Consider the following 26,445-nt stretch of genomic DNA (forward strand, 5'->3'; position numbering starts at 1 on the left):
TGTTACAGTGTAGGTTAGTTTATTAGGACAAGTGCATGACAGTAAGGTTAGTCGGGGTTAGATTTTTTTTTTTTTAATCATTTCAGATAATGGTTGAAGAAGTGAGTCTTTAGTCGACGGCGAAAGATTGGACGGGTTTCGGCTGTCCTAACTGGTATGGGTAGTTCATTCCACCATTGTGGGGCAAGGACTGAGAATAGGCGGCTTCTCTTTGATGACCCTCCGGGAGCTTGGATAGGAGTAGATCTGAGGCGGCCAGAAGATGCAGAGCGTAGGGGTCTTGAGGGTGTGTAGTTAGAGACCATTGACCGGAGGTAGGCGGGAGCGGTTCCCTTTGCCGCACGGTATGCTAGGTCGAGGGCCTTGAAGCGGATACGTGCAGCAATGGGGAGCCAGTGCAGGTCCCTAAGAAGTGGGGTGACATGGGCCGACTTTGGTAGGTTTGAGATCAGGCGGGCCGCTGCGTTTTGAATGAGTTGAAGAGGCTTGGTGGCAGTGGCCGGGAGGCCAGCTAGCAGTGCGTTGCAGTAGTCGAGGCGGGAGATGACTGTTGATTGGACGAGGAGTTGGGTGGCTTCTTTTGTCAGGAATGGGCGTATCCTTCTGACGTTGCTCAGGAGGAATCTGCAGGTTCTGGTTGTCGCTGCGATGTGAGCAGAGAAGTTCAACTGGTCGTCGAGGACAACACCAAGGTTCTTGGCGGTCGGGGACGCGGTCACAGCTGCATTCTCGACTGTGATGGAGAGGTCGGTCAGGGGGGAGGATTTGGCCGGCAGGTGGAGCAATTCTGTTTTGCTTAGGTTCAGTTTGAGGTGGTTGGTCGTCATCCAGGCGGAGATGTCGGACAGACAGGCCGAGATCCGCTCAGAGACGTGGATATCTGAGGGAGGGAAGGAGTTAGCTGCTTAGCTTAAGCAGCCAACATAACGTTAATTTAGATCTGCCCACGCAACGTGGGCATAAAGGAATGGCGACGATGCAAATCATGTTGGATGCATTTGACCCATTGCGGGGAAAAAACTGCACAGACTTATATCGGGTCGCAAAATACTTAGACGCTGCTCTGCTGTAATGTCTACACGGAGTATCGCAATATGAACGATCTTTTTACGTTGCATCGATCCTATTTGATTATTGATAATGGATCCATATATCGATCTGGATCGATGTATCGTCCCACCCCGAGAGGCTCTTGTCAAATCTGAAGTGTCCGACGTTCTGACTCCTCCCCCGGCTGCACTCGTCTATTTCCGTGGCGAGCCGAAATCAATCTCGAACACACCTAGTGAAAGCTATCGGGCTCGGCCTCACTGTTGCACTAACGTCTAGTGGACGTCAAAAACAAAGCTAGCTGGCTTTAGGCAGAAACAGTGGTTTAAGAGAAGTTATTTATATTTTGAACGTTCATTTATTGTGCTCTAATTAGATGACGTGTTGCGCACACATGTTATATCTTTGAATGTCTGCCATTTCCACGGCAAAGATGGCACATAAGTAACGGCACGATGCGGCGGTCATGAATATACAAATCGACAATGTCATGGTCGACGTCCTTGTCGACTCATCGTTGCAGCCCTAATAACTAGTAAGAGTGGTATGGGATAAATGCAGATAATAATAATACTGTAGAAGTCGAAGGAAGAGACGATGCAATAATCAGCGTGACGGGTCCTTCAGGTTACTTCCTACTTTATTCATTGACAAAATCACCACCGTACACACACCTACTACTCTGCTATATCTCCTCCCCCGTGACCCTTCAACTCTGGAGTGAGAGACTCCCTCAATGTGACACCACAATACAATATTATTACAATAATACACTATAATATATATTTAAGTGCACAGGGATATATGCAGATATATCCAAGCAGTTGTAAATATATACCGGTACATGCCTATCATACAGGTATGGAAACAGTAATATAACGTAACGTGGATTAGTAATATGGATAGATTTATAGGTTGAGGTAGCTATGATTACAGTGCAAGGCAGTTGTAGACGGTGAAGGCAGTAGATGGGTTTAAATTTAGTTCAGTCAACAGAGTTTGTACGTTATGGGCATGTTGGATGGTACTGGTGTTTCTATTTATTTGTATCTGTTGTATTTGATTAGAGTATGGCGTCTATTGGGGTTGTTTAGTTGTGTTTAACTTGACTCTCAGTAGCTCGTCACACAAAAGATCAATGAGCGCCTCCTGCTGCGTCATGCGTGATGAACGGATCTTTGATCCAGTTGTCCAAATTGTCCGCGCTCTCTCCGAAAATTGTTCAATAAGCCCTTCTAGTGGCTACAGATGATGGGCTTCAAATACTTTTTTGCAACATTCTGTCTACAAAAAGCCATCAAGCAGAGTAAATTATACCCCCAAATCTCTGCTGATTATCCTGGAGTGCCACTAATGGGGTTTCTTAATCCAGCTCTCTATTTTAGCTGAGTCCATGTCCCGACCTTGTAGTCCCAGATTCAACGCATTGAGGCGGTCAAAGATGTCTGCTAGATGCGCCAGCCATTCATTATCAGCACATTTCTCTGCCAATGGGTTGTTTTTGTCTGCAAGGAAAATCTGCAGTTCTTCTCGAGTTCAAAAGGCGATTTAATACTCTGCCTCGAGATGGCCACCTCACTTCAGTGTGGTACAGTATATAGCAGCTATCCAAACCTATCCATTGCGAGTCCAGGTTACACACAAAAGACCAGACCCCCCCCCCCTCACGCGATTATACATGTGCAGGATGTAGTGATGTGTGTCGACCTCCGTTGATGAAGGGGCGAGATATGGCAATTTACACACAGCTGCCAGGTTGCCAATGCATGCCCCCACTGTCACCTACCCGCGACCCCACTTTGGGTCGCAACCTGCAGTTTGAGAACCACTGTATTGGAGTATGTGGAGGTAGTGTGTATTTGGCTTGTGTTCTCATTGTCCATTTTAGTTTTATCTATGCTGTATTGTATTTCAATATGTACAGTATATGTGGTGGTAGTGTGTAATGTGGTGGTAGTGTGTAATGGGCTCGTGTTCTGTTTATTTAGTTATATCTACGCTGTGTTTTGTGTTCACTGGTCTCTACTGTCTTATCTACACACAGAGCAGATCCAGCAGATCATGACTCTGGAGGAATCCGTCCAGCATGTCGTCATGACAGCCATTCAGGAGGTGAGGAGCCTCTTCTTCATCCCGTTTTCTTTATTTTTTAATTAAATCTCTTCTCGTGGTCGTGGTGAATTAAAATGTATAACATTCAGATAAGTGCAAGACAACGGAGTTCCAGAATAATTTTTCTGTATTTTGAGTACGTTTTAGTCTTCAGTGTGTCACTGCTATTGGGCGAAAACCTTGTATCTCCAGTTTGGCTAATTCCAAGTTTTTACCTGAATTGAAAGTCTACACGGGGCTCTATGTTGTGACCCATGAAACCCCTTCACAACCCACTGTAATATCCTCAAAAATACACCGGCCTCGAAGTAAAAAACAAGGTTGCATTTCTTAACTCCTGAAAAGTGGACCCTTTTTGGAGATGCAAGGTTTTAGCCTGAGAGCAGCCATATGCTCAAGAGGACAATAAAACCTGAAATGGATCAGCTATTGTTCACCAAACCCCATTGTGTCGACGAGACGACTGACCGCGTGATCCGCCGTTTCCCTGGAGTTTGAACCACACATTTTAATTGACTTTTGTTTTGTTATTACAGCTCTTGTCCAAAGAGCCTTCTTCCGAACCAGGAAGTCCAGAGACTTATGGGGACTTCGACTACCAGGTAAAAGACCTGCTCTCTTTTTCCTTCTGTATCTCTCCTACTCCTCTCCACCTGGCGTATCGCTTACACCTTTCTTTTGTGTCATTGTCTCCCATCCTTTCTCTTTCTCTCTCCGTCTGCTGTTCTTTCCCTCCCTACTGCGCCTCTCTTGTGTTCCGGGCCGGTTCCGTGTCCCGCTGCAGTCCAGGAAGTACTATTTCCTGAGCGAGGAGGTCGAGGAGAAGGAGGACCTGGGCCAGCGCTGTCGAAACCTGCAGCATCAGGTGAGGGTTCTTGGAGGTATTTTGAAGCGGCGCTCCTGGGGGTTTGGTTTTTATTGTTTCTCCTTTTTGTTGCCTTAATGTGAGCCGTGCACCAGGACTGACCCTGGTGTGGGACACAGGATGATACCAGGCTAAAGCAGGGTGTAGTACTGACCCTGGTGTGGGACACAGGATGATACCAGGCTAAAGCAGGGTGTAGTACTGACCCTGGTGTGGGACACAGGATGATACCAGGCTAAAGCAGGGTGTAGTACTGACCCTGGTGTGGGACACAGGATGATACCAGGCTAAAGCAGGGTGTAGTACTGACCCTGGTGTGGGACACAGGATGATACCAGGCTAAAGCAGGGTGTAGTACTGACCCTGGTGTGGGACACAGGATGATACCAGGCTAAAGCAGGGTGTAGTACTGACCCTGGTGTGGGACACAGGATGATACCAGGCTAAAGCAGGGTGTAGTACTGACCCTGGTGTGGGACACAGGATGATACCAGGCTAAAGCACGGTGTAGTACTGACCCTGGTGTGGGACACAGGATGATACCAGGCTAAAGCACGGTGTAGTACTGACCCTGGTGTGGGACACAGGATGATACCAGGCTAAAGCAGGGTATAGGTATAGAAGAATCTCCCCGATACTTAAAAAACCAGATCCCAAGAGCCATGTGGAATGTGTTGGGACATCAGTGCATAGCGGTTTTTTTTATCCACTTTTTCTCCTATTTTTCTCCCATCCCAATTCCAATGGGCCAATTCTTCCCTCCCCTGTCTTGAATGTTGCTCGCATATGCCCCCCACTGGCCGGTTGTAGGGAGGATAGAAGCCTTGCATCACGTGTCCCCTCCGGTACACGAGGAGGCAGCCTGTCGCATCTTTTCACCTGCCAGCGCGGACTCTCATTGGCGAGGTGTAACGTGTAGGAGGCTCACACTACCCCCGCCATTTCCTGTCTTTGCTGTGCAGGCGTCCCCAACCGACCTGTAGGAGTCGCTGTCCACAACGTCCAGATTACCACCCATCGACCTCCACCCGCTAATTCTGCCAATTGAATTAGTATGACGGCTGGCCCAAGCCGGAGGCAGCGCCGACAGCCGGAGTCGAACCCGATGTCTCTTGCGTTGGTGACGAGTGCAATGTCCGCTGCGCTAACCAGCCGCAGCGCATAGCGGTTTTTAAAATATCTTCACAGATATGGATACTGGTATTGGGATACCAGGCTATAATAGGATTTGTTTACTTGTTGATCCTTTATCTAACATGGGTAGTCGCGTTGAGATTTCGATCTCTTTTTCAAGTGGGCCAAGAAGGCAGCACACGGATAGTTTCACAAGTAGGACAACATAAAACGATTGTAAATAAAAGCAAGATAGTAAAAGTACATGTCTCTCACAAAAATACATGAGCACTTTCACTCAAACGGATTCTTTTTTAAATGATACATTTCAAATCATTGTGTAATGGCTATATCGGTAGGGTATATTAGGGCTGGGACTTTATCGCATTAATTTTGATTAACTACAGAAAATTAAAAGTTAAAAAAATGTATGCATTTAATCGCATGATGATTTCTTTATTGTGTAAGAATGTTACCTTTTTAAAGGAGACCAGACTCATGCATGTGCTATAAGTATAAAGTATAATAAATCGCAAATTACTTTTTTCTTTTTTAAATAAGAGAAATTGAGATAAATCAAGAGTTTCTATTTTTTTCAATGGTCAACTGTTCTGGAATGTACTTGAAAGTACTGCGTTTTACTTTTACCTCGAAAGTGATTGAGTTTACAAAAGGGCCTTTGCACTATATATATATAATTCCTAAAATGTATGCACTTTGTTAAAAATAGCATTGATCTGTTGGTCTGTAGTAGCTAATACAGGATTTTGCTGCTTAAACGTATGTATAATGTATATTCATTGGTTCACTCGTATACCAAAATTCATTTGAATTGAAAAATATTGCTTTTCGCATCAAATATTGATATGCGATTCAAATGTGATTAATTTCGATTAATTAACTATAAAGTCTAGAATTAATTTGATAAAAATTTGTAATAGAGTCCCACCACTAATATATATATATAATCGGTATTGGAGAATCTCCATGACACAACAATCCGATATGAGAGCAAAACAACTTCCCTCTCTGCATTTTAAAGACACATGGAAGTTAAATCTCTAATGGAAAGACCTAGATCATATATCAATCGTTTGTCCTGTGACTCCAAACGAGTCGTATCTGATCGGTACTCTCTTCTTGGCTGATACTTAAAATGTAGGACTCTGATATCTGCAGTGAAAAGGGGGACATCTATATGTATCCATATCTTGTACAGCCGATGGAATTATCTCAAGTAAAAAAGAAAATATATATATATACAGTATATGCTTTTATTTTTGAGTAATAACATAATCGGTTGCACCCCATGTACTAAATATGATTTAAAATGTGTTTCTGCTGCAGTGTTCTTCAGCATGATGACTGCTTGTAGCTGTAGCCTTGTGCTCTGTCATTGATCTTGGCTGAGATTGGTGTGTTTTCTATGCTTGTGTGTCGAGTAAACATTACTTATTTTTGTGCCACTGACTGATAATACATTGATTTTAGGGCCGTTGCAGGACATTTTTATTGATGCTCAATAATTGCATAATGCTGGAAGTTCCAAGCTGATTTGCTGTTTTTTTTAATAAACGGTGACAACCAATATTATCTCAGCCCACCTGCTTCAAATTGTATATACTAAATACTTAAAGGATTATGGGAAATGTCCTTACTTTTTTCCAAGAAGATGGATACCAATTTCCTCTCTGTGTTCAGCAGAAAGCTATCCGGCTGCAAGCTAACCTAGCTTAGCACAAATGAATGGAAGCGGATACTGACCACTAGCCTAGCTTAAAACTCCAGTAGGTGTTTTTGGCCAACAGCTGGGCTATCTGGTCCATATCCACTTTCAATTGCGCTAGGCTAGCTTGCAGCCGGATAACTTTCTACTGAAAGCAGGGAGAGGAAATTGCTATCTATCACCTTTTCTGACTCTGGAGAAGAAAGTAGGCGCAAAAAGACACTGTAAGCCAAAAAAAAAAAAACGTCATTTGAAATTGATTTACTTTGACTGGTCTTATGCTAAAGCATGCAATCTGTCCTTAAAGTTCAGTGTAGGGTTTTGCTGTGTTGAATCTGGAGAGATGCCCCACAGGTAACTGAGGTAAGTATACAGTCCTCCTTTGTAACATTGGAATGCCAGCCTGCTAACTGTAACCTCCCCTTCCCACACACGCCCATCTACATCTCCAACATCTGTTCAATCTGACGGGCCAGACAACGTTGTCACTTGTTGGCCAAGTCCCAAAGTCAAAATTCGATGCACCTTTTGAAAATCGATTCATGAGAATATAACTATATATTTTCCATCTCTGTTTTTTAGTTCATGATTAGGCATGACTAGGGATGCTCCGATATTGATATTGGATATCGGCCCCGATATGACTAAAATAGTTGGATCGGGTATCGGAGACAATTATTATTATACATTTAATTTTATGCTTTTGTACAGATGACAACATTTTGTTTCACCAAGTTAGGAAAGTAATGTTTTAAGTCAAGCCTGATGTTGCCTTGCACAAAAGAATGATCCCAGATCGGTACTCTGTATCGGCCGATACCCAAAGCCCAGGGCCCTCATTTATCAACTGCTTAGAAAGTGTTCTTTTTTTGTTCTTAAGCACAGAATTTAGAATGTGTGTACGTACAGAAAAATCGGGATTTATCACACTCCCGTGTTGATAAATACCATTTGTTCCGCGCTCGTGCACGATTTTAAGTATTTGCATATAGAACCGCCCGTAATTAACCATATACGGTAATGAAACACCCCCATGAAAAGTGGACTAAGCCGAGCGAAGCGAGAAATACGCGACAGGCTGACAGACATGTACACGTATGGTGATGTCGGATATGATATCTATTAACTTCCTAAAGACCATTGCTGCCTGGGCAGCGCAAACACTAATAAAGACCGTTAACCACTGTTTGCCATTGGTGTCATTAATAACCATGCTGGAATATGACTGCGTTTTCTTCGTTTCGTTCGATTAATACCCAGGGAATAAAGTTCTCCGTAAATTGTATTCCAAATCGCGACGGATTTTCCGTAAATGTTCTACCTGCATATGATTTGTAGAGGCATACAATCTATTTTGATGTCGGTATTAGGTAGCCTATATAAACACTAATACGAGAGCATATAAGAACAATGAATCTCACTGCCATGTAGCCTACGCCATGTGTAGCCTGCCTATATGTGATCAATACAAACTTGAATTCCATCATGTCTGTCATTCATTCATCCCTCAGTTCCCCGCGGAGCGCACTCAGTGCACCCCATAGTATTCCCATAACCCTATATATAAACCATGCTGCAGGAAAGAAAGACCTATTCCATGCTATATTTATAGGGTTTGACAATAATTACACTACCGTCGCCATTTTACAATGAACTATAACGAATTACGGGTCATACAGAACACACCAGTGTTGAAACTAATGCACGGAAGCTTATTTCCGCGTTGCAATATTCATATTCTACCGCTGGGCGCCAGGTACGCATCCTCGGAGCTGTGCGTAAATATACGCACAAAGTCAAGCACACGTTCAAATTGATAAGTCACACACTTTACTTAGAAATGATCGTACGCACGGGTTACGCACATATCTGTGCGTACGCACCATTGATAAATGAGGGCCCTGGTATCGGTATCGGGACTGAAAAAGTCGGATCGGTGCATGATCCCTAGGCGTGATGTCTACAGTGAGGTTGGGTTTAATTAAAAAGAAATAAAGTCAACTTTTGCTTTAATAAATCATTTTAGCATCAAGGGTTAGGTTTATAAACGGTTATGGAAGTTATTCTGTGCAGCTTGGCCAACAAGTGACTGCAACAACATTCTCTTATCTGTCCTCCCGCCCAGTATTGTTGCAACTCCAACCGGCTCTCTGTCTCCAAACAAACATCTGCTGCTTAAAATGTTATAATAAGAAACGTTCCCCTCCAACTGTGACTGCGTAACCAATGTCATTGAAGAGGACTGTATATTCATCTCCCTCCATGCTAGCTGCTTCCACCTCAGGGGAAATGTTAACAACTGCACCATTGAGAAGGGCCCGTTGGCCTGAGACCATAGCCATAGCAGCTGACTAACCTTTGACGTTTGTGCATGTGAAACGGGGGGTGGAAGCATGTCTTGTTTTTTTAAGAAGTCCTGTGTGAGCTGGTGAGTTTGTCGCTGTGTGTGTCTGTATGCGTTATGCGTGTGACTGTCTATATTTTTGTGCTCAAGTCTCATCTGCTGTTGGTAGAGTGTCTTTTTCATGTTCAGCCAGTTTTCATCTGTGCTCAGCTATTTCTATGTGCTTCCGTTTGCTTTTAATGTGTGCCTTCTCTTGCCCTCTCTCTCTCTTACTCTCTCGGTCAGTGTAAAACATGCATTTATTGTTTATCTGTGTTTTGTGAGATTATTTTATATTGTGAATAGTGATATATCGTTCTTTTTTTATTTAAAGCTGTAATAATTATTTTCTGAACAGTAGAGGGCCACAAGTTGCCACTATAAGCAAACAATTGTACTGTGTCGTTGTCTGAGTAGGACACCATGACTCAACGAGACCTTCTGATGGCCATAAGTGTTGAAAATGTGAAACAATGTCATAAAATAGTTATTGCAGCTTTAACTAGTTTTCTCACAAAACTATTTGTTAATGTTAATATAAAATGATGATGCACTTGATTGAACAGATGCCTATGCAGATATTGTGATGTATATAATTATCAAAAAAGGGGAAATTTGATATCAGCCGATACTGATATTTTGCCAATATATAATTGGCATGATATATTGGGAGACCACTAATTTACATTTGCTTCAGTATCGCCAGGCCATAGATATCTTATTATCTCCTCTCTTAACTTCTGACCTCCCCTCCCACTATTGACACTTGTGTTTACATGGTCTCTCTCTCCCTCTCTCTCACTACCTAGCTGTCTGTAGCCATGGAGGAGAAGTCGTCCCTGCAGGCAGAGACACGCTCCCTGAGGGAGAGGTTGAGTCGCTGTGATCCTATAGACGCTGTGACCACCATCACTGGCAAGAAGCTGCTGCTGCTACAGAGCCAGATGGAGCAACTACAGGAAGAGAACTACAGGTCTACTGACACACACACACACACACACACAGCAGGCCAGATGGAGCAACTACAGGAAGATAACTACAGGTCTACTGACACACACACACAGCAGGCCAGATGGAGCAACTACAGGAAGAGAACTACAAGTCTACTGACGCACACACACACACACACAGCAGGCCAGATGGAGCAACTACAGGAAGAGAACTACAGGTCTACTGACACACACACACACACACAGCAGGCCAGATGGAGCAACTACAGGAAGAGAACTACAGGTCTACTGACACACACACACACACAGCAGGCCAGATGGAGCAACTACAGGAAGAGAACTACAAGTCTACTGACACACACACACACACACACACACACAGCAGGCCAGATGGAGCAACTACAGGAAGAGAACTACAAGTCTACTGACACACACACACACACAGCAGGCCAGATGGAGCAACTACAGGAAGAGAACTACAAGTCTACTGACACACACACACACACACACACAGCAGGCCAGATGGAGCAACTACAGGAAGAGAACTACAGGTCTACTGACACACACACACAGCAGGCCAGATGGAGCAACTACAGGAAGAGAACTACAAGTCTACTGACACACACACACACAGCAGGCCAGATGGAGCAACTACAGGAAGAACTACAGGTCTACTGACGCACACACACACACACACACACACACACAGCAGGCCAGATGGAGCAACTACAGGAAGAGAACTACAAGTCTACTGACACACACACACACACAGCAGGCCAGATGGAGCAACTACAGGAAGAGAACTACAGGTCTACTGACGCGCGCACACACACACACACACAGCAGGCCAGATGGAGCAACTACAGGTCTACTGACACACACACACACACGCACACACACAGCAGCTACAGGAAGAGAACTACAGGTCTACTGAGCAACTACAGAAAGAAAACGACATATCTGACTAGACCCTTTTTTTGTCAATGTTACCTTGTAGGCAAAATTCTGCTTCTGTAACCAAACTGTGCCCAAATCATGTGGGGAGACCCTCTATGGACCTGGAGTTATGGGTCCAAACATTCTTCCCATCCAACTTTTTCAGTCCCGATACCGATACCTGGGCTTAGGGTATCGGCCAATACCAAGTACCGATCCAATTCATTACTTTGAATGACCAGTTTAGACTTGGACTGTAATTTTGAGGCAATTTCTTTCCATTATTGAGTGCTATTGATCCATCCAGAGTTTTGGAAGATATCTGCTGTAGAGAGATGTCTGCTGTCACTTCCAATACAATGGAGCTGAATGGCATTAGGTTTCCGGTACTCACGGTGCCAAAATAATGCACTTTGTTATATTACGGTGTTTTCTCTCTCCCTCTCATGGTTTCCTCATCTCTTTAATGAATGTGGCCTTGGCCCTGTCTGTCTCTCTCCCCCCAGAACAGTCCTGAGCTGTAATGTTTCTGTCCAAACACCTTCGGTGTAAAAGACTAAAATCACTTTAGCTGAAACGTATTTATCCTGTTATAATCAAAGTGAAAACAAGTAATATCTTTCAACTTGAAAAACTCAACAACGGCATCTATTCTACCGAAGTTCCCCCCTTAACACTTCCAGTGCCACTGGTTAACATGGTAAAACGTGGTTGAATGCCGGCACCCACTTCAATGATAGTGTTGTGAATGCATCATCTGTTTTAAATTATGGCTATGTGTCTAATCTGCCCGTCGTTTATCAATGACTTGTTTGCAGTCAACATTGTCGAAACGGATTGTTTTTTAATCGCTTCATTTCCGTTTTATAGCATTTTGAAAAGCCCTTGTTTTCAAGGAAAATATAAAGATTCCGTGATGATTGGCATTTACTGGAATATTCTGGCATACACAAACGTTGTAATTTTTTTGCCTATTTATGAATCGTTTTCAAATAAACGCTAGATTATCGATAGTATATGTGTACTTATGCATGCTATTGAAGCGGGCTGAAATATCGATTCTCATTTCCTGATCGCACACACACACGCATAGGGAAAACGCTGATATCTCTGTGAAAATAGCTCTGATTATCCTAAGACTGTTCAAATAAATTCCTTAGCTCAGATCAGATGTTATCCAAAAAGATTATTCCAATTCCTGATCGCCATTCCAAATATCGATCGCGTTTATTGATTCAGCGTTGGGTACTGTAAATACATAATCCCCCCCCCATCAGTCTAAACTAAAGGGGTGCAGTTACACAGGGGGGCGGTATCTTCCCAATTGAGCTCAGAGAGAGTCTGCAACACTAACCTGAGGCTCGATTGATGAAATATGAATTCAAATCGCCAATAAAAAAAATACGACAAACAAACGCTATATAGCATTGGCGGCACTCAACGGTCGGCATGAACTAACGACAAAACGCGTTGCTGGCACTCGAAGTGTTAATGAGATATGGCAGATGTTACTTAGGTAGAAAACGGTTTCTAAATGAGGTTTCTCACAACAAGGTCTGTGAATTATCTTGAGTAACAGTGATGTCTGGAAAGAGCTGCTGTTGAGGTTTTCCAAAACATAAAATGTGTGGTGCTTTGAGAACCACAAACCCAGAGCCATTCAGCTTCATATTATTGGAGTGACATCTCTATGGAAGATATCTCAAACATTTACATTTAGTAATTTAGCTGACTCTTATCCAAAGAGATGTATAAGTTCAGTGTATAACAGTCAGCAGGAAGCACACAACTCTTTCAGCTGAGTAACGATGTTCATCAAACAGTGTTGAACTTGGGTGCTACAGTCTTGAGAGCATAGTAGTAAAGACATAATATTATTCGCATAGTAGGTAGTAATATAGGCAAGGAAGATTATTTAGTGGAAAAGGGCATGATGGTAAAAGACGATGGTTAGTTTAGGCAAATCTGTGAACGGCCCCTTTTTTAATGGTACATGTCAGTCTCTTCACAATGAGTCGGTTCAGTCTGTCCTGTACTGTAAACTACTGTGTTCCCCGGGCTCTGCCCCCCAGGCTGGAGAACGGCAGGGATGACCTGCGGGTGCGCGGGGACCTTCTGGAGCGCGCGGTCACGGACCTGCAGCACCGTAACGAGGAACTGACCAGCTTGGCCCAGGAGGCACAAACGCTCAAAGACGAGATGGACATCCTCCGGTGAGAGAACCTAGACTCACGTCTGACCAGCTTCTCAGTGGTGGTTTTCACCCGGTTATAATCAACCTGTTCCGTCATAGATATATATATAAAGACTAGATGACTCACCCTCGCTGCTGGCCAACGGAGACCAACGTTGCCACATGGCGGCCATCTTGCTACAGGGATAGCACGCCCACTCATAACATGAATGTCTATAGTGCATGTACTATTGAAATAACCATAGGTTGCTTAATTTTCAACCGTTTGGTTTGTTAAAAACGTCAGATGTAGTTATCATACTGCATACTAATAATGGACTTTCATATGAATTTTTTTTTTTTTAATAAAGATTATTCCAAGAATCATAGCCACATTAATAACGTTTTTTATTTATTTTTTGCAGATCACTCACCTTAAAGCAGTAGTTAACTGTAGCAAGATGGCCACCGGTGAACTACGCGGTCTTTAATGTAGTCTTTATATATCTGTGTTCCGTAATGAGAAGGCACGTGGGCCGGTGGTAGAGGGGTTTGTCAGATGGTGTTGATGAGGCCTTCCTGCAACAACAAGTCAAGTCAAGAGTTTTATTTGTCACGGCATACAAGTATACAATGAAATGCGGGTGGTCTTGCCCGCAACAATGTGCAATACAGTAGTACAACATATAATAGAATCCAATAAAAACAACATTGTGCAATAAACAGGTAACATAGTGGGACATCTCGGTACGTGTCACAGACCAAGGATGCAGATGGAAGTCTTTTCACCCACCATCTCAGACCCTCATCAAAGGTTCTAGCATCGACTATGTGGAAGTTGAACAATATAAGTCACTGACCATAATCTGAAATGTGTTGCAAATTCTGATGCGGCCTGTAAGAAAGGACGGCAGCGTTTGTACTTTGGGGGAATTATGTCATTGTCAATTATTATTATTTTCATTATTGACGAGCCATTTATTGAATCTGTTCTTACTTTTTCTATGATTGCTTGGTACGGCAACCTGAACATCAGAGATAAAAACCACCTGAGCACTACTGTAAAGGTGGCTGGTGAGGTGATGGTTGTCCCACAGACTCTCCTCATGGCTGTCTGACCAGCAAGTCCAGGTCTATATTCTTCTTCTTCTCCTCCTCCTCCTCAGGCACTCGTCAGACCGGGTGAGCCGGCTGGAGGCACTGGTGGAGACGTACAAGCGGAAGCTTGAGGACCTGGGAGACCTGCGCAGACAGGTGCGCCTCCTGGAGGAGCGGAACACTGTCTACATGCAGCGCACCTGCGAGCTGGAGGAGGAGCTCCGCAGGGCCAACACCGTCCGCACCCAGCTGGACTCCTACAAGAGACAGGTGAGCATTTATATATATATATATATATATATATATAGAGCACCCAGCTGGACTCCTACAAGAGACTGGTGAGCATATATATATATATATAGAGCACCCAGCTGGACTCCTACAAGAGACTGGTGAGCATATATATATATATATAGAGCACCCAGCTGGACTCCTACAAGAGACTGGTGAGCATATATATATATAGAGCACCCAGCTGGATTCCTACAAGAGACTGGTGAGCATTATATATATATATATATATATATATATATATATATATATATATATATATATTAGGGATGCTCGATATTGGCTTTTTTACCGATATTGTCCAACTCTTAATTTCCGATACCGATATCACATTTTAATGCCGATATCGGCCAGGCCACGTGAGCGGATCGGCGCGGCCGAGAAATCCGCTCTTCGCTCTTTAAAGCTTGGTCCGCTCCGCTAATCGATCATGTTGACCCCGCCCCCAAGTCGCTCTCCGCTCACTCCCCGCTCACCTTGAATCGAGCGCTCCCCGCGCCAGATCGCTCGGCAGATTTTTTTTTTTTTTTTTTTTTTGAGCATGGTGTAAATCAGCTCAAACTACAACAGTCTACACCCCCTGGGCCCCTTAACAATTGTTTGTATTGAGCCGCATTGTAATTGTACCCATTCTGCAATGTTAAATAACGTTGTTTATCCATCCACTAGCTCTATTAAGCGATGATAGGCTAGCCGAGCCACAATGCTATGGTCGCTGCCATTAACGTTAGCATGTAAGCTAACGTCAACAACAATGGCGTCGATACGTTTTCTAACAGGAGTGAGTGTGGGCGTCTCTACAGTGACAAAGCCTGAACCGGATATCACAGGTTCACCCTTCTCATTGGTTGAAAATGGCCTTCATGTTTGTACATCGCCATCTGTTGCTTTGGCATTGTACTGCATGTATATTACATCAACAGTGTTAAACCACTGTGAGCGACCTGGAGTGGATTGGAGCGGAGGAGAACTCTCGCTCCGGACGTCGCGCCGACCCATTTTAAAACCCACTCCTCGCTCACGTCAAAACCGCCCGCTCCGCGCCCCGCGCCGCTCACGCTCCGATCCGCTCACATGGCCTGATATCGGCCGATAATATCTGTAGGCCGATGATATCGGACATCATTTCTATAGAAATGTAAAAAGAAATTGAAAACAGATACCGATATTTTCCGTTATCACATTTTTATGCCGATATCGGCAGATAATATCGGACATCCCTAATATATATATATAGAGCACCCAGCTGGACTCCTACAAGAGACGGGTGAGCATTTATATATATAGAGCACCCAGCTGGACTCTTACAAGAGACGGATGAGGGGTAGAGCAACCAGCTGGACTCATACAAGAATCAGGTGAAGGGTGCATTTATATAGAGCTTTTATCCAAAGAAAGCACTTTACAATTTGTTCCTCACGTTCACACACCGACAGCATAGGCAACCATGCAAGGTGCCGACCTGCTCAGGGGCAGTTAGGAGCGTAAGTGTCTTGCTCAAGGTCACTTGGGACACGCTGGAGGAGCGTGAATCGATCCTTCGGATTACCAGACGACTGCTCTACCTCCTGAGCCACTGTCCCTCACAGGTGGGCCGTGGATGGAGTAGGACGGGGGAGACTGGTCGCTTTTCATTCGTTTGTGGTCCTGTATGGACCTTCTCATTGTTTCAGGACAATTCCACAAGATGTATGTAGGAGCGACTTATGCAGTGTAGATAACAGACTCTGGAGTTTGCTGATGGTGTCCAGTTCGATTATTTGACAATGCACTGGCTTGTTCCTTTAGGAAAATGGGAAACCTTGAGTTCTAATGGTACGTTTGTACCTGGCAGAAGGGAACAAGCTGTCCTGGTGCTAAAACAAGTTCAGATGGTTTCCAATATACTCAAATTCAGGACTTGTGTTTAGTGTTACATCAGCTGATAAATGCTGCTGACTGGATGTTGAACTGGAGCACTGATGTCATTACCTAGCAACTGAAGACACTTGGGGTTAGGGTTTGCAACATTATTGTTGCAAACTCATTTATGACTATTCCAAATGCACCGTGTGATTGGAAAAAATGTAATCATGCAGAGTACTTTCAATAATAAATCAAGTCTGACAATCCAGCAGGGGAAAAGTAATGAACTGGATAACCGTTATATTATCTACACCTACGATCTCCATGCTAAGGTGCAGCATTTTAATAGATTTTTAAATGTCCAACGTTTTTGGCCATGGCAGATTTGCATTGGGATAAAGATCACAAACGTCCTCCACAATTCTTACAAGTGACTGGAGGTCCCCAGGTGATGCTAGCCCTGTGGAGGTCCCCAGGTGATGCTAGCCCTGTGGAGGTCCCCAGGTGATGCTAACCCTGTGGAGGTCCCCAGGTGATGCTAGCCCTGTGGAGGTCCCCAGGTGATGCTAGCCCTGTGGAGGTCCCCAGGTGATGCTAGCCCTGTGGAGGTCCCCAGGTGATGCTAGCCCTGTGGAGGTCCCCAGGTGATGCTAGCCCTGTGGAGGTCCCCAGGTGATGCTAGCCCTGTGTAAATAAAAAAACTGGAGGTCTCCAGGTGATACTAGCCCTGTGTAAATAAAAAACTGGAGGTCCCCAGGTGATACTAGCCCTGTGTAAATAAAAAACTGGAGGTCCCCAGGTGATACTAGCCCTGGGTTTAGTGTTACATCAGCTGATGAATGCTGCTGACTGAGTGTTGAACTGGAGCACCGATGTCATTACCTAGCAACTGAATCCCCAGGTGATACTCGCCCCGTGCGAATAAGGCTTTAGATGGAAAGGAGTCTGACTCATGTATGACGTTTTGAAAACCGCCCTCCGATTGCTGCGGTCAACGTTCTACTTCTTTGACTTACAGGTTCATGAGCTTCACACAAAGCACTCGTCGGAAGCCATTCAAGCTGAGAAGTGGCAGTTTGAGTATAAGAACCTTGATGACAAGTACGACGGCCTGCTGAAGGAGAAGGAGGTGAGTCTGACCACTAATGTGCTTCGCTGATATTTAAAGGAACACTCAACATTTTGTGAAATACACTTTTTAGCCATGTTCCCCAGAGTCGGACGAGAAGATTGATATCGGGTTCCTCTCTGTTTCCAGTAGCCCCAGAAAGAGAGGTCCAGGTGCACGCTAGCCTAGCTTAGCACAATGGCTGGAAGCAGTAGGGAGCCGTTAGCCTAGCTCCGTCAAATGTGAAGAAACGTGCAGCAACTCCAAAACTGACACACAGAGATTACATCGATAATCAATCTTCTTGATGTGGAAGATGGCAAATTATTATATTTCCCTATTTTGTTTGTGTGTTCCTTTAAGCAATAGAGAGGGTGTGTGTTAATGGTAAATAAAATCACGGCTGTGGTTGCTATGACGACACACAATCTTTAGTGTTCTATTGCTTTTATAGAACCGTTTTTATACAATATCTGATTTCATATTGTGAATAAAACACTGACATCGAGTTTCCAAGAAGAGTTCATTCAATTCCATATATATATATTTAAGCATTACATCACGCGCAGGAGTGGTTTGTGAACAATAAACCATGCCTAGGGGTGGTCGTTAGGCCCGAGGCGCAGCCGAGGGTTGTTGGACCCCCCTAGGCATGGTTTATTGTTCACAAATCACGACTGCAAGTGGTGTAAAGCTTTTATACAACTGCCACATTCATCCAACCTTATTTCTATACAATAAACACACATTAATCGAAGATTTATTGAAAAAACCATCCGCCAGAAAAAGTAGTTCCCACAACTACAAAAAAGACAATTTGCCTCCATGTGGAAGGAGATCGGAAGTGCATCCAACCAACTAACACATCCAACTGTGTATTATTGGAATGATTGAGAGAAGTTGCCTCATGTGGAAGCAGCTTGAAGTGCATCCAACCAACTAACACATCCAACTGTGTATTATTGGAATGATTGATTGAAAATGTTATTACCAGATGCAGAATGGGTACAATACAGTACGGCTCAATACACACAATTGTTAAGGGAATGCAGACCTACTTTCCATAGAACTTCATTCTTAGATGCTTCTATAGAAAGTAGGTAAAACAAATTAAAAAGTTTTCTTTGCCCTATAGGAAAAAAACGTTTTCTTCGCCCTATTCTTTTATTTATTTTTTTAAACCTACTGTAGAGGGCCTAAACTTAACCAGTTGGAAACCAAGCGTACAGTAATAAAATTAGCAATCAATCGGGCGGCTAGGTGGTGTAGTGGGCAAGGCACTCGCCACCAGTGTGGAGACGCTAGGATTCGCGTGTTCGAATCCAGCTCTCCACATTGTTTTCAGTTTAGCTGGTCGTCCGCAGTAATACACATTGGCCGTATTACGGGGAGGGAAACTGAAGGGTGGGGATCGGGCGTTGTGAACAAGCGACTCCTACAAGTCGGTTGGTGCGCCTGCGCAGTAGAATCAGGAAGTGTCGGGGGCAGCGTGAGCCTCCCACGCGTTACTCCTCGACACTGAGAGATCGAGCTGCGCAGGTGAAAAGATGCGACTGCTGTTACCTCAAGTACCGGAGGGGACTTGTGCTATGTATGACTTAGTCCACATTGCAGCCGGCTTGTGGGAGGCAAGAAACAGCGTTCGTGACAGGGGAGGGTTGAATTGGATGATACGAAATTGGGATGGGAGAAAAATATAGAAAAATGGGAGAAAAAGTGGATCAAAAAAAAAAAATTAGCAATCAATCAATCAACTCAATAGGCCATGCTCACTTAGAACAGCGCAGCACCCAGCTCTCTCTAGTCTGACTATCCCCCGCGTTGCAGAGTGTGTGTGTGTGGGGGGGTGTGTGGCGGTGGGTGGAGACTAGAGCGAGCGCTGACAGTCGAAAGGAAAAAGAAATTGAGAAAAAAATTGAAAATTAATCAATCAATCCGCGATTTTTCTTTTGTTACAGAATGATTCAAGACTCATCAATTACATCATCCAACATTGTTTAAACGACTAAGAAATTCGCTGTGACAGAATCGCTTGATATTTAGTCGTTTAGTCGCTATCAACATATCTATTTGTAAAGATTATTGTCCACCTTCTTGTGATCCGGCGGATTGATGTGATGTGATTCGGTTGTGGGCGGGTCCTGGGCCAGCAAGCGTGGACTGATCGCAATACATACGTGTAAATGGACTGTTTCAGCCAATCAGAATCGAGACATTTGCATGCCGTTGTAAATGCTAAGCAACTCCTAGCTGTGATGTTACAGCAAATAACACACGGCTCTTAGCCAATCAGGTTGCTGATTGCAAATCGGATACAATTTCACCAACGCTACATTGAGATTGAGATGTCGAGGCTGATGTCGGCGTTCTCTGGTGTGTTTTCAGCGTTTGATCTGTGAGAGGGACACGCTGCGGGAGAACAATGATGAACTCAGGTGTGCCCAGGTGCAACAGAAGTATCTCAATCAAGCAGGTGAGCTTCTAATTGGGGTGTAAAACTCCTGCATGTATTACAAGGTGTATATATAACTGGACTTTGGAGGAATCTTTATTTGGCATGCAGACACACATGCGATGGGCGGCACACACACAGGCAGTTAGTTGGGTCGCCGATGCGATTGAGTCTCTGCACTTGACCCATCCCGTCGTCCTTCCCCACAAGGGCAGATGGGGGCTGCAGCGTGGGGCCGTGCCCCGGGGCCCAATCCAAGTGCTCCTGTCCGTCTTCGTCAGGGACGCAACAGCGTTAGCGATCTGTTGTGCATGTTTTTCCATTGGGTTTCTCTTATCGGGAGGGGAAACCCTTGCAAGCATGGGGAGAAGATGCAAACTCCACACAGAAAGGCCTGGGAGATGCCCCACCTCGGTACCTGGCAACGTGGAAATCTAACCCTGGACCTTCTAGCTGTGAGGCGACAGTGTTAACCACTACACCACCGTGCCGCCCTCTGGTATATGTTGTAAAGAAAAAGCTTAGAGACCTGAATGAAAATGGGAACAAATGCTAATCAGTTCATACACTCTTACAAGTCAGGTTGTCTCTCTCTATCTATTAGAAGAAGATATGTATGTTTTGCTCCATCTCTTGCATCCATCTCTCTGCAACCTTTCATCTGCTATTCCACTCTTGAATATACAATTCATCTCTGTTTATCTCTCTTCCCCTCCCTCTTTCTCTCTCTCTCCCTCCCTCATTCTCTCTTTCTTTCCCTCCCTCATTCTCTCCCTCCCTCATTCTCTCTTTCTCCCCCTCCCTCATTCTCCATCTCTCTTTCTCCCCCTCCCTCCCTCGTTCTCTCTTTCCCTCCCTCTCCATAGAATATAACCGTAGGAAGGAATACTTCTGAACACAAAACATTTAAACTGTGTTCCCTCGTGCATCTTCTAACATTTAGTAACAAACGCAAGTAATTAAGGCAGAAATAGGACTTCATTGCTGGTTCTTCTCTCTGAGATTGTGGCGTTCTAACACAAACGTTGCCACTAGAGGCAAGGGTTGTTCATGTTCTCCATGGATCGAGCTAAAACTCTGGATTATTTCATGAAATTTGGGCAAATGCTCTGTAATTGTCTATTGATTGGGCAGGAAATAAATAATCTCTTTCTCTCTCTTCCTCTCCACAGAGAGGAACGTATGTGACGACGCAGGAACAGTAGGGAACCTGGCCTCCGAGATCTTGCCTACTGAGTTAAAGTATGTCTTGTCTCATCTATCATTCTCTCTCTTACTGAAGGAAGACTTCCACACACTAACTTTTCATTACGGAACAGTTTGGGCAAGATGCACCAATGCAATGTTTTCGCTGCTTCTCTGAGTCCTACACTTTCTGTATCGTCAGCTAGGGTCGTTGGACAGATATTAGTGCGGTGGCTTAGCACCAGATTTGAGAAGGATGTGGACGCGCCGGACAAAAGCACAACATTTTTCCCACGTGTTCCTCATCATCATAGCTTTCATTTTGGGGTAGGGGCCACGTCATCATGATGGATTTAAAGATGGCCGCCATGTAAAATCAAGGTTCTGCCCATTAATAAATATCTTGGTCCATAGCGCGCTCAATATTTGAGCGAACACAAAGGTATTGGTATCCCTGTAAACTAGAGAAGCTAAGCTTTCCATTGGTATCATTTTCATTAAGCCCAACTGTTGGGAAGGGGGTTTTAATAGGCAATGATGCAAAATGATGTGACATTTTCGCCTAGAAAAAACTGCCATGCTCATCTTCCAAAAGGTCCCTTTGCTGTTCACATGAATATATCGGAGTGAACATTGGTTTTATAAGTACCCACAAGCCTCTTCTTTCCACAAATTTTGGTGTCAAACTACATTTTCTGGGTCAATAAATGTGTTAATGCTATGAAGAATGTCACCAGATGAATATTTGTACCATTCTAACAACATATTTACATAATTTTTTACTTGTTTAACAGTCAGACATGCATGAATCGTATAGAAATTATTAGGATCACTCGTTACATTTATTATTATTATCATAACTCTTTAGCCTGTATAGGCGTATTTAACTGTTATGGAGATATTTTCGCGGGTCTTGTGCAGTGGTCTCGTGCCCGCAAAAATATCAGAATGTTTCATAAAAATTCCTGCGGTATACTGGCCAGCTCTCAGTGCGCGTCTCGTGACAGCTGTCGTGGCCGCAGCCAGAGGACAGCGTGATAAGGGACATGTTTAAAAAGGCAAAACATAATATAACAGGTAAGTCAAGTGTCATTACTTTAGTTATCAAAGGTGGAATCTCTGGACATGAGCAATAGGGATGGGTACCGTTCACATTTGAACCGATACGGTACCGGTACCTGTGAATCGATACCGGTACCCAACGGTACCCTTTTTCGGTACTTTAGTCTCTAAAAATGTAATCTACCTACCTCGGTCGTAAAAAAAGAAAATCCAAACTTCAAATAACTACACTTTCGACCGTTTTCGGCTTGCCATTGCCCCGACTGCTTTGTTGTTGAATCAAGTCAAATCCTAGACAAGCGTATTGTAGAGGAGCCAAAGCTATATATTTAGGTTATTGTATTATATAAATGTGTTTATTTTTATAACCTTACATTGAAACGTCATTAGGAATATTGATTGGATTTAGATAAAGCCATTGAACCGTATTATTTATCATAATAGAACCTTCTAGAACATTCGTGATATAACAGTATGATGTCATAGTCAAACATTCTAGAACATTTGTGATGTCACAGTATGATGTCATAATGGAACATTCTAGAGCATTCGTGATGTCACAGTATGATCTCATAATCAAACATTCTAGAACATTTGTGTATCTATATATATTCAACAATTCTCTCTGAAGAAGAAGAAGAAGAAGAAGAAGAAGAGCTCATTGTGCATCTTGAAACAGTGCTGAGCAGTACTGAACAGATAGACTAAACAACATAGATTAAGCCTGCATTTCTAGACCAGGGTGCCTTGCCTACCGTTTTGCTGTTTATTTACGGCTTTCAGGTGAGGAGGAATTTTCATGTCGGTGGTGATTTTGGAGACTGGGAAAATACAGTTTTCTTACCTTGTAGTAGTGATGTGAATATTTAGGAAAATAGCTTTAGGATCACTTCTGTAAAGAAAGACTTCGCTGTGGAAGAGAAATAAATCATTTTATTTTTCTTTCTTTTACGGTATCTCACGTGAATCGATACTCGGTAGTACCGACGTGTTTCGTTAAGTACCTTTTTTAAAAGTACCGAATTCGGTACCCATCCCTAATAAGCAATGACGTTATAGTTTAAAGCTAAACTATACGTTTTTCTCTCTTGTTAGAAGAGGGATAACTTCTTCAGTTAGATTTGATTTGATCTTTATTTATCTCGAACATTTTCAACCATAAACACATTTGTAATCACAAAAAATAAATAAAAACGAAATAAAATACAAATACATTTAAATATATCTTCCTATCAATCAACATAGCTCAAGACAAATGGTTTTGTTCGAGAAGGGACAGAAAGAAGCAAAGCTTATCTGGTCCTGCCCCTTACAATATCATATTAATATGTAATAAGTTATCTATCAATACATAGTTAACTAACGGAATAGACACTAATCAAAGTATCAGAATGTTTATAGAAATTCCTGCAGCCTGCGGGCCATCCTCTCCTCAGTCACGACTCACGAGAGCACTCGCAAATTATGCTGCATGCATGCATATCATTGTCAAACGGTGCACGGCGGTGGCCATACTCTCAGTGCACGTCTCATGACAGCTGTCGGTGGCTATACCGGTCATCAACACCGTAATGACCAAACGACCAGGATATTCTTCATAGCATTAACACATTTATTGACCCAGAAAATGTATAGTTTGACATAGGGGTGGACGGTATAAACGGTATACGGTATGAATTTGCGCTACAGTATGGATTTTGACTATACCTTGTAACCGGTAGAGCAGCTCTAAAATAGCAATGACGTCATGTAACCACAGCCAGGGCGCGACTATTTCACTCGTATTTGCCCCTAAAAATAGATAGAATTAGTCATAATAGATGTGCGAACTGGAAAAAGTTATTTAGGAGCACATGTGCCTATTGGGACATCATAATTGGGCTACAAACTTGAAGACTTGGTATTATTTGGATTATCGAAGCTTTTGGACTGCAATAAGAAGATTTTGGATCTGTTTACCGCGCACAGGATCTACCAAAATGAACTGATAAGACACTTGGACACTTGGACTAATAATGCATTCAGTCATTTGGACGGAGTTGTTAAAACTCACTCCACTCAAATCAATAGTTATATTCCACTCTATTCAAATCAAATTTAAAGGGACGTGGCTGGGATAAATTGTGCCAGTCAGTCAGCCAAAACAAATTCTTGGACCAAGGTCGAACCGAGAGCTCTGGAGTCGAAGGCTCTCTGGGAGATAAGAGTGGCGAGCGGCGTCCCACAACCCCAATCCCTAGTCCCCCCCCCCCCTTCCTCTGCATTGGCGCTGCAATGTCGGCTGCCTCGTGTGAGGGAGACCTCCCCCACCCAGGACTTGGCTTGTGCACTCCCCCCCCACCTTCGCCCCCCCCTCCCACCCCCCCCCCCCCCCCTACAGCCCTGTAACAACCCCAACCCACTCCCCCCTCCTTCCGTAAATGGCGCTGCCTATGACGGCTGCCAGTCTGTTTGCGGTGGTGAATATGCATATGTTTGTCTCAAGGCTCTGTACCATTATTACTATCTAAAATGTAATAATTGTGGAATATTACTGTAATGAGCTGTATGTGTATGATCCAAGCGTCCTATGATCCTCATAGGAGCATAACAGAAAAAAGCATTCCATGTGAAGGTATTCTGTATCTTTGCATGTCAACTAATAAAGAAACTTGAACTTAAGAGGCTTCACGCAGTAGGCGTGTCAACGCGCAATTGTCATTTCATAATGCACAGAAGCAAACTAGCTCTTCCACCCTGCGTTTGAAGGCTGTGTGACAACTTCTCTCGCAAGTTGCGCAGTTTCTATGTGTAATGTAAACTCTGCGACTAGTCCAATGGTCTAACATGCTTTGCATCCTCGCCATTCTGGAATGCCCACGTCGCGCTAAAACCTTATGTAATGTTAACTGTCGATGTACTAGCCTCAGTACTAGCCTCAGCAAGCTAACGTTAGCTGGCTCCACTAGCAGCCTGTCCATGTACTAGCCTCAGCAAGCTAACGTTAGCTGGCTCCACTAGCAGCCTGTCGATGTACTAGCCTCAGTAAGCTAACGTTAGCTCCACTCCAGCAGCCTCCTCCCTCCCTCTCTCTCTCTGCTAACAATCCTGATTCGATTCTTGAACCTATTTAATTAAAAAGGAAGATATTGATGGACATTAGCTATAGTATAGCTCAGCAGCTGTAACAGAATAACAGTGTTTTACCCCTTCAGAAGCATTTATATAGACATTTTAAGATAAGTTAATATACCGTAATATATACCGTTACCGTCTATGCTTCAAATTATACCGTGATATACATTTTAGACCATACCGTCCAGCCCTAGTTTGACACCAAAAATTGATCTATGTTCAACATTCTAACAACAAACCCTAACCCAATGTTTGACACATTTGTACCACATACACAAACCTGCTTGATTATTGCCCCAAATAGCATGCAAGTTGGACAAAGTGGGTATGTCTGGAAAGAAGAGGCTTGTGGGTACCTATAAAACCAATGTTCACTCTGATATATTCATGTGAACAGCCAAGGGACCTTTTGAAAGATGGCAGTTTTTTCTAGGTTGAAAATGTAACATAATTTTGAATCATTGCCTATTAAAACCCCCTTCCCAACAGTTGGGCTTAATGAAAATGGTACCAATGGAAAGCTTAGCTTCTCTAGTTTACAGGGATACCAATACCTTTGTGTTCGCTCAAATATTGAGCGCGCTATGGACCAAGATATTTATTAATGGGCAGAACCTTGATTTTACATGGCGGCCATCTTGAAATCCATCATGATGATGTGGCCCCTACCCCAAAATGAAAGATATGGTGATGGGGAACACATGGAAAACATTTGGTGCTTTTGTCCGGCGCGTCCACATTTTGCTAAGCCACCGCACTATATTATTGAGATATAAATACATATGTCTCTATCAGAAATCTTAACGTGTGTCAAAAATGCAGCAAATCAAGTCACTTTGTTTTGATTTCTGCGCATTTCCCTTAACGTTGTTGTGTGGGCCCGGTTGGGCGGTGGTGGTCATCCTCTACTACGGTCGGTCTCTCTCCGTTTTAAATTGTGTTTGCTGTATGTTGTTTGCTGTAAAAAGGTTCTTCATGTCGG

General features: G+C 43.6%; 1 protein-coding gene across 1 annotated transcript in view; it reads left to right on the forward strand.

Moving 5' to 3' along the window:
• Positions 1-26,445, forward strand: part of hook2 (hook microtubule-tethering protein 2) — a 61,922-nt gene that overhangs the window by 22,228 nt on the left and 13,249 nt on the right. Inside the window, exons 6-14 of the mRNA XM_084328662.1 lie at positions 3,095-3,162; positions 3,699-3,764; positions 3,947-4,027; positions 10,059-10,222; positions 13,208-13,348; positions 14,475-14,676; positions 17,561-17,671; positions 20,036-20,123; positions 21,275-21,344. Coding sequence (XP_084184788.1) covers positions 3,095-3,162; positions 3,699-3,764; positions 3,947-4,027; positions 10,059-10,222; positions 13,208-13,348; positions 14,475-14,676; positions 17,561-17,671; positions 20,036-20,123; positions 21,275-21,344 — 991 coding nt within the window. The remainder of the gene's footprint in view (positions 1-3,094; positions 3,163-3,698; positions 3,765-3,946; positions 4,028-10,058; positions 10,223-13,207; positions 13,349-14,474; positions 14,677-17,560; positions 17,672-20,035; positions 20,124-21,274; positions 21,345-26,445) is intronic.

This window comes from Notolepis coatsorum (assembly GCF_963971535.1).
Source record: "Notolepis coatsorum genome assembly, chromosome: 14".
Taxonomy (NCBI): Eukaryota; Metazoa; Chordata; class Actinopteri; order Aulopiformes; family Paralepididae; genus Notolepis; species Notolepis coatsorum.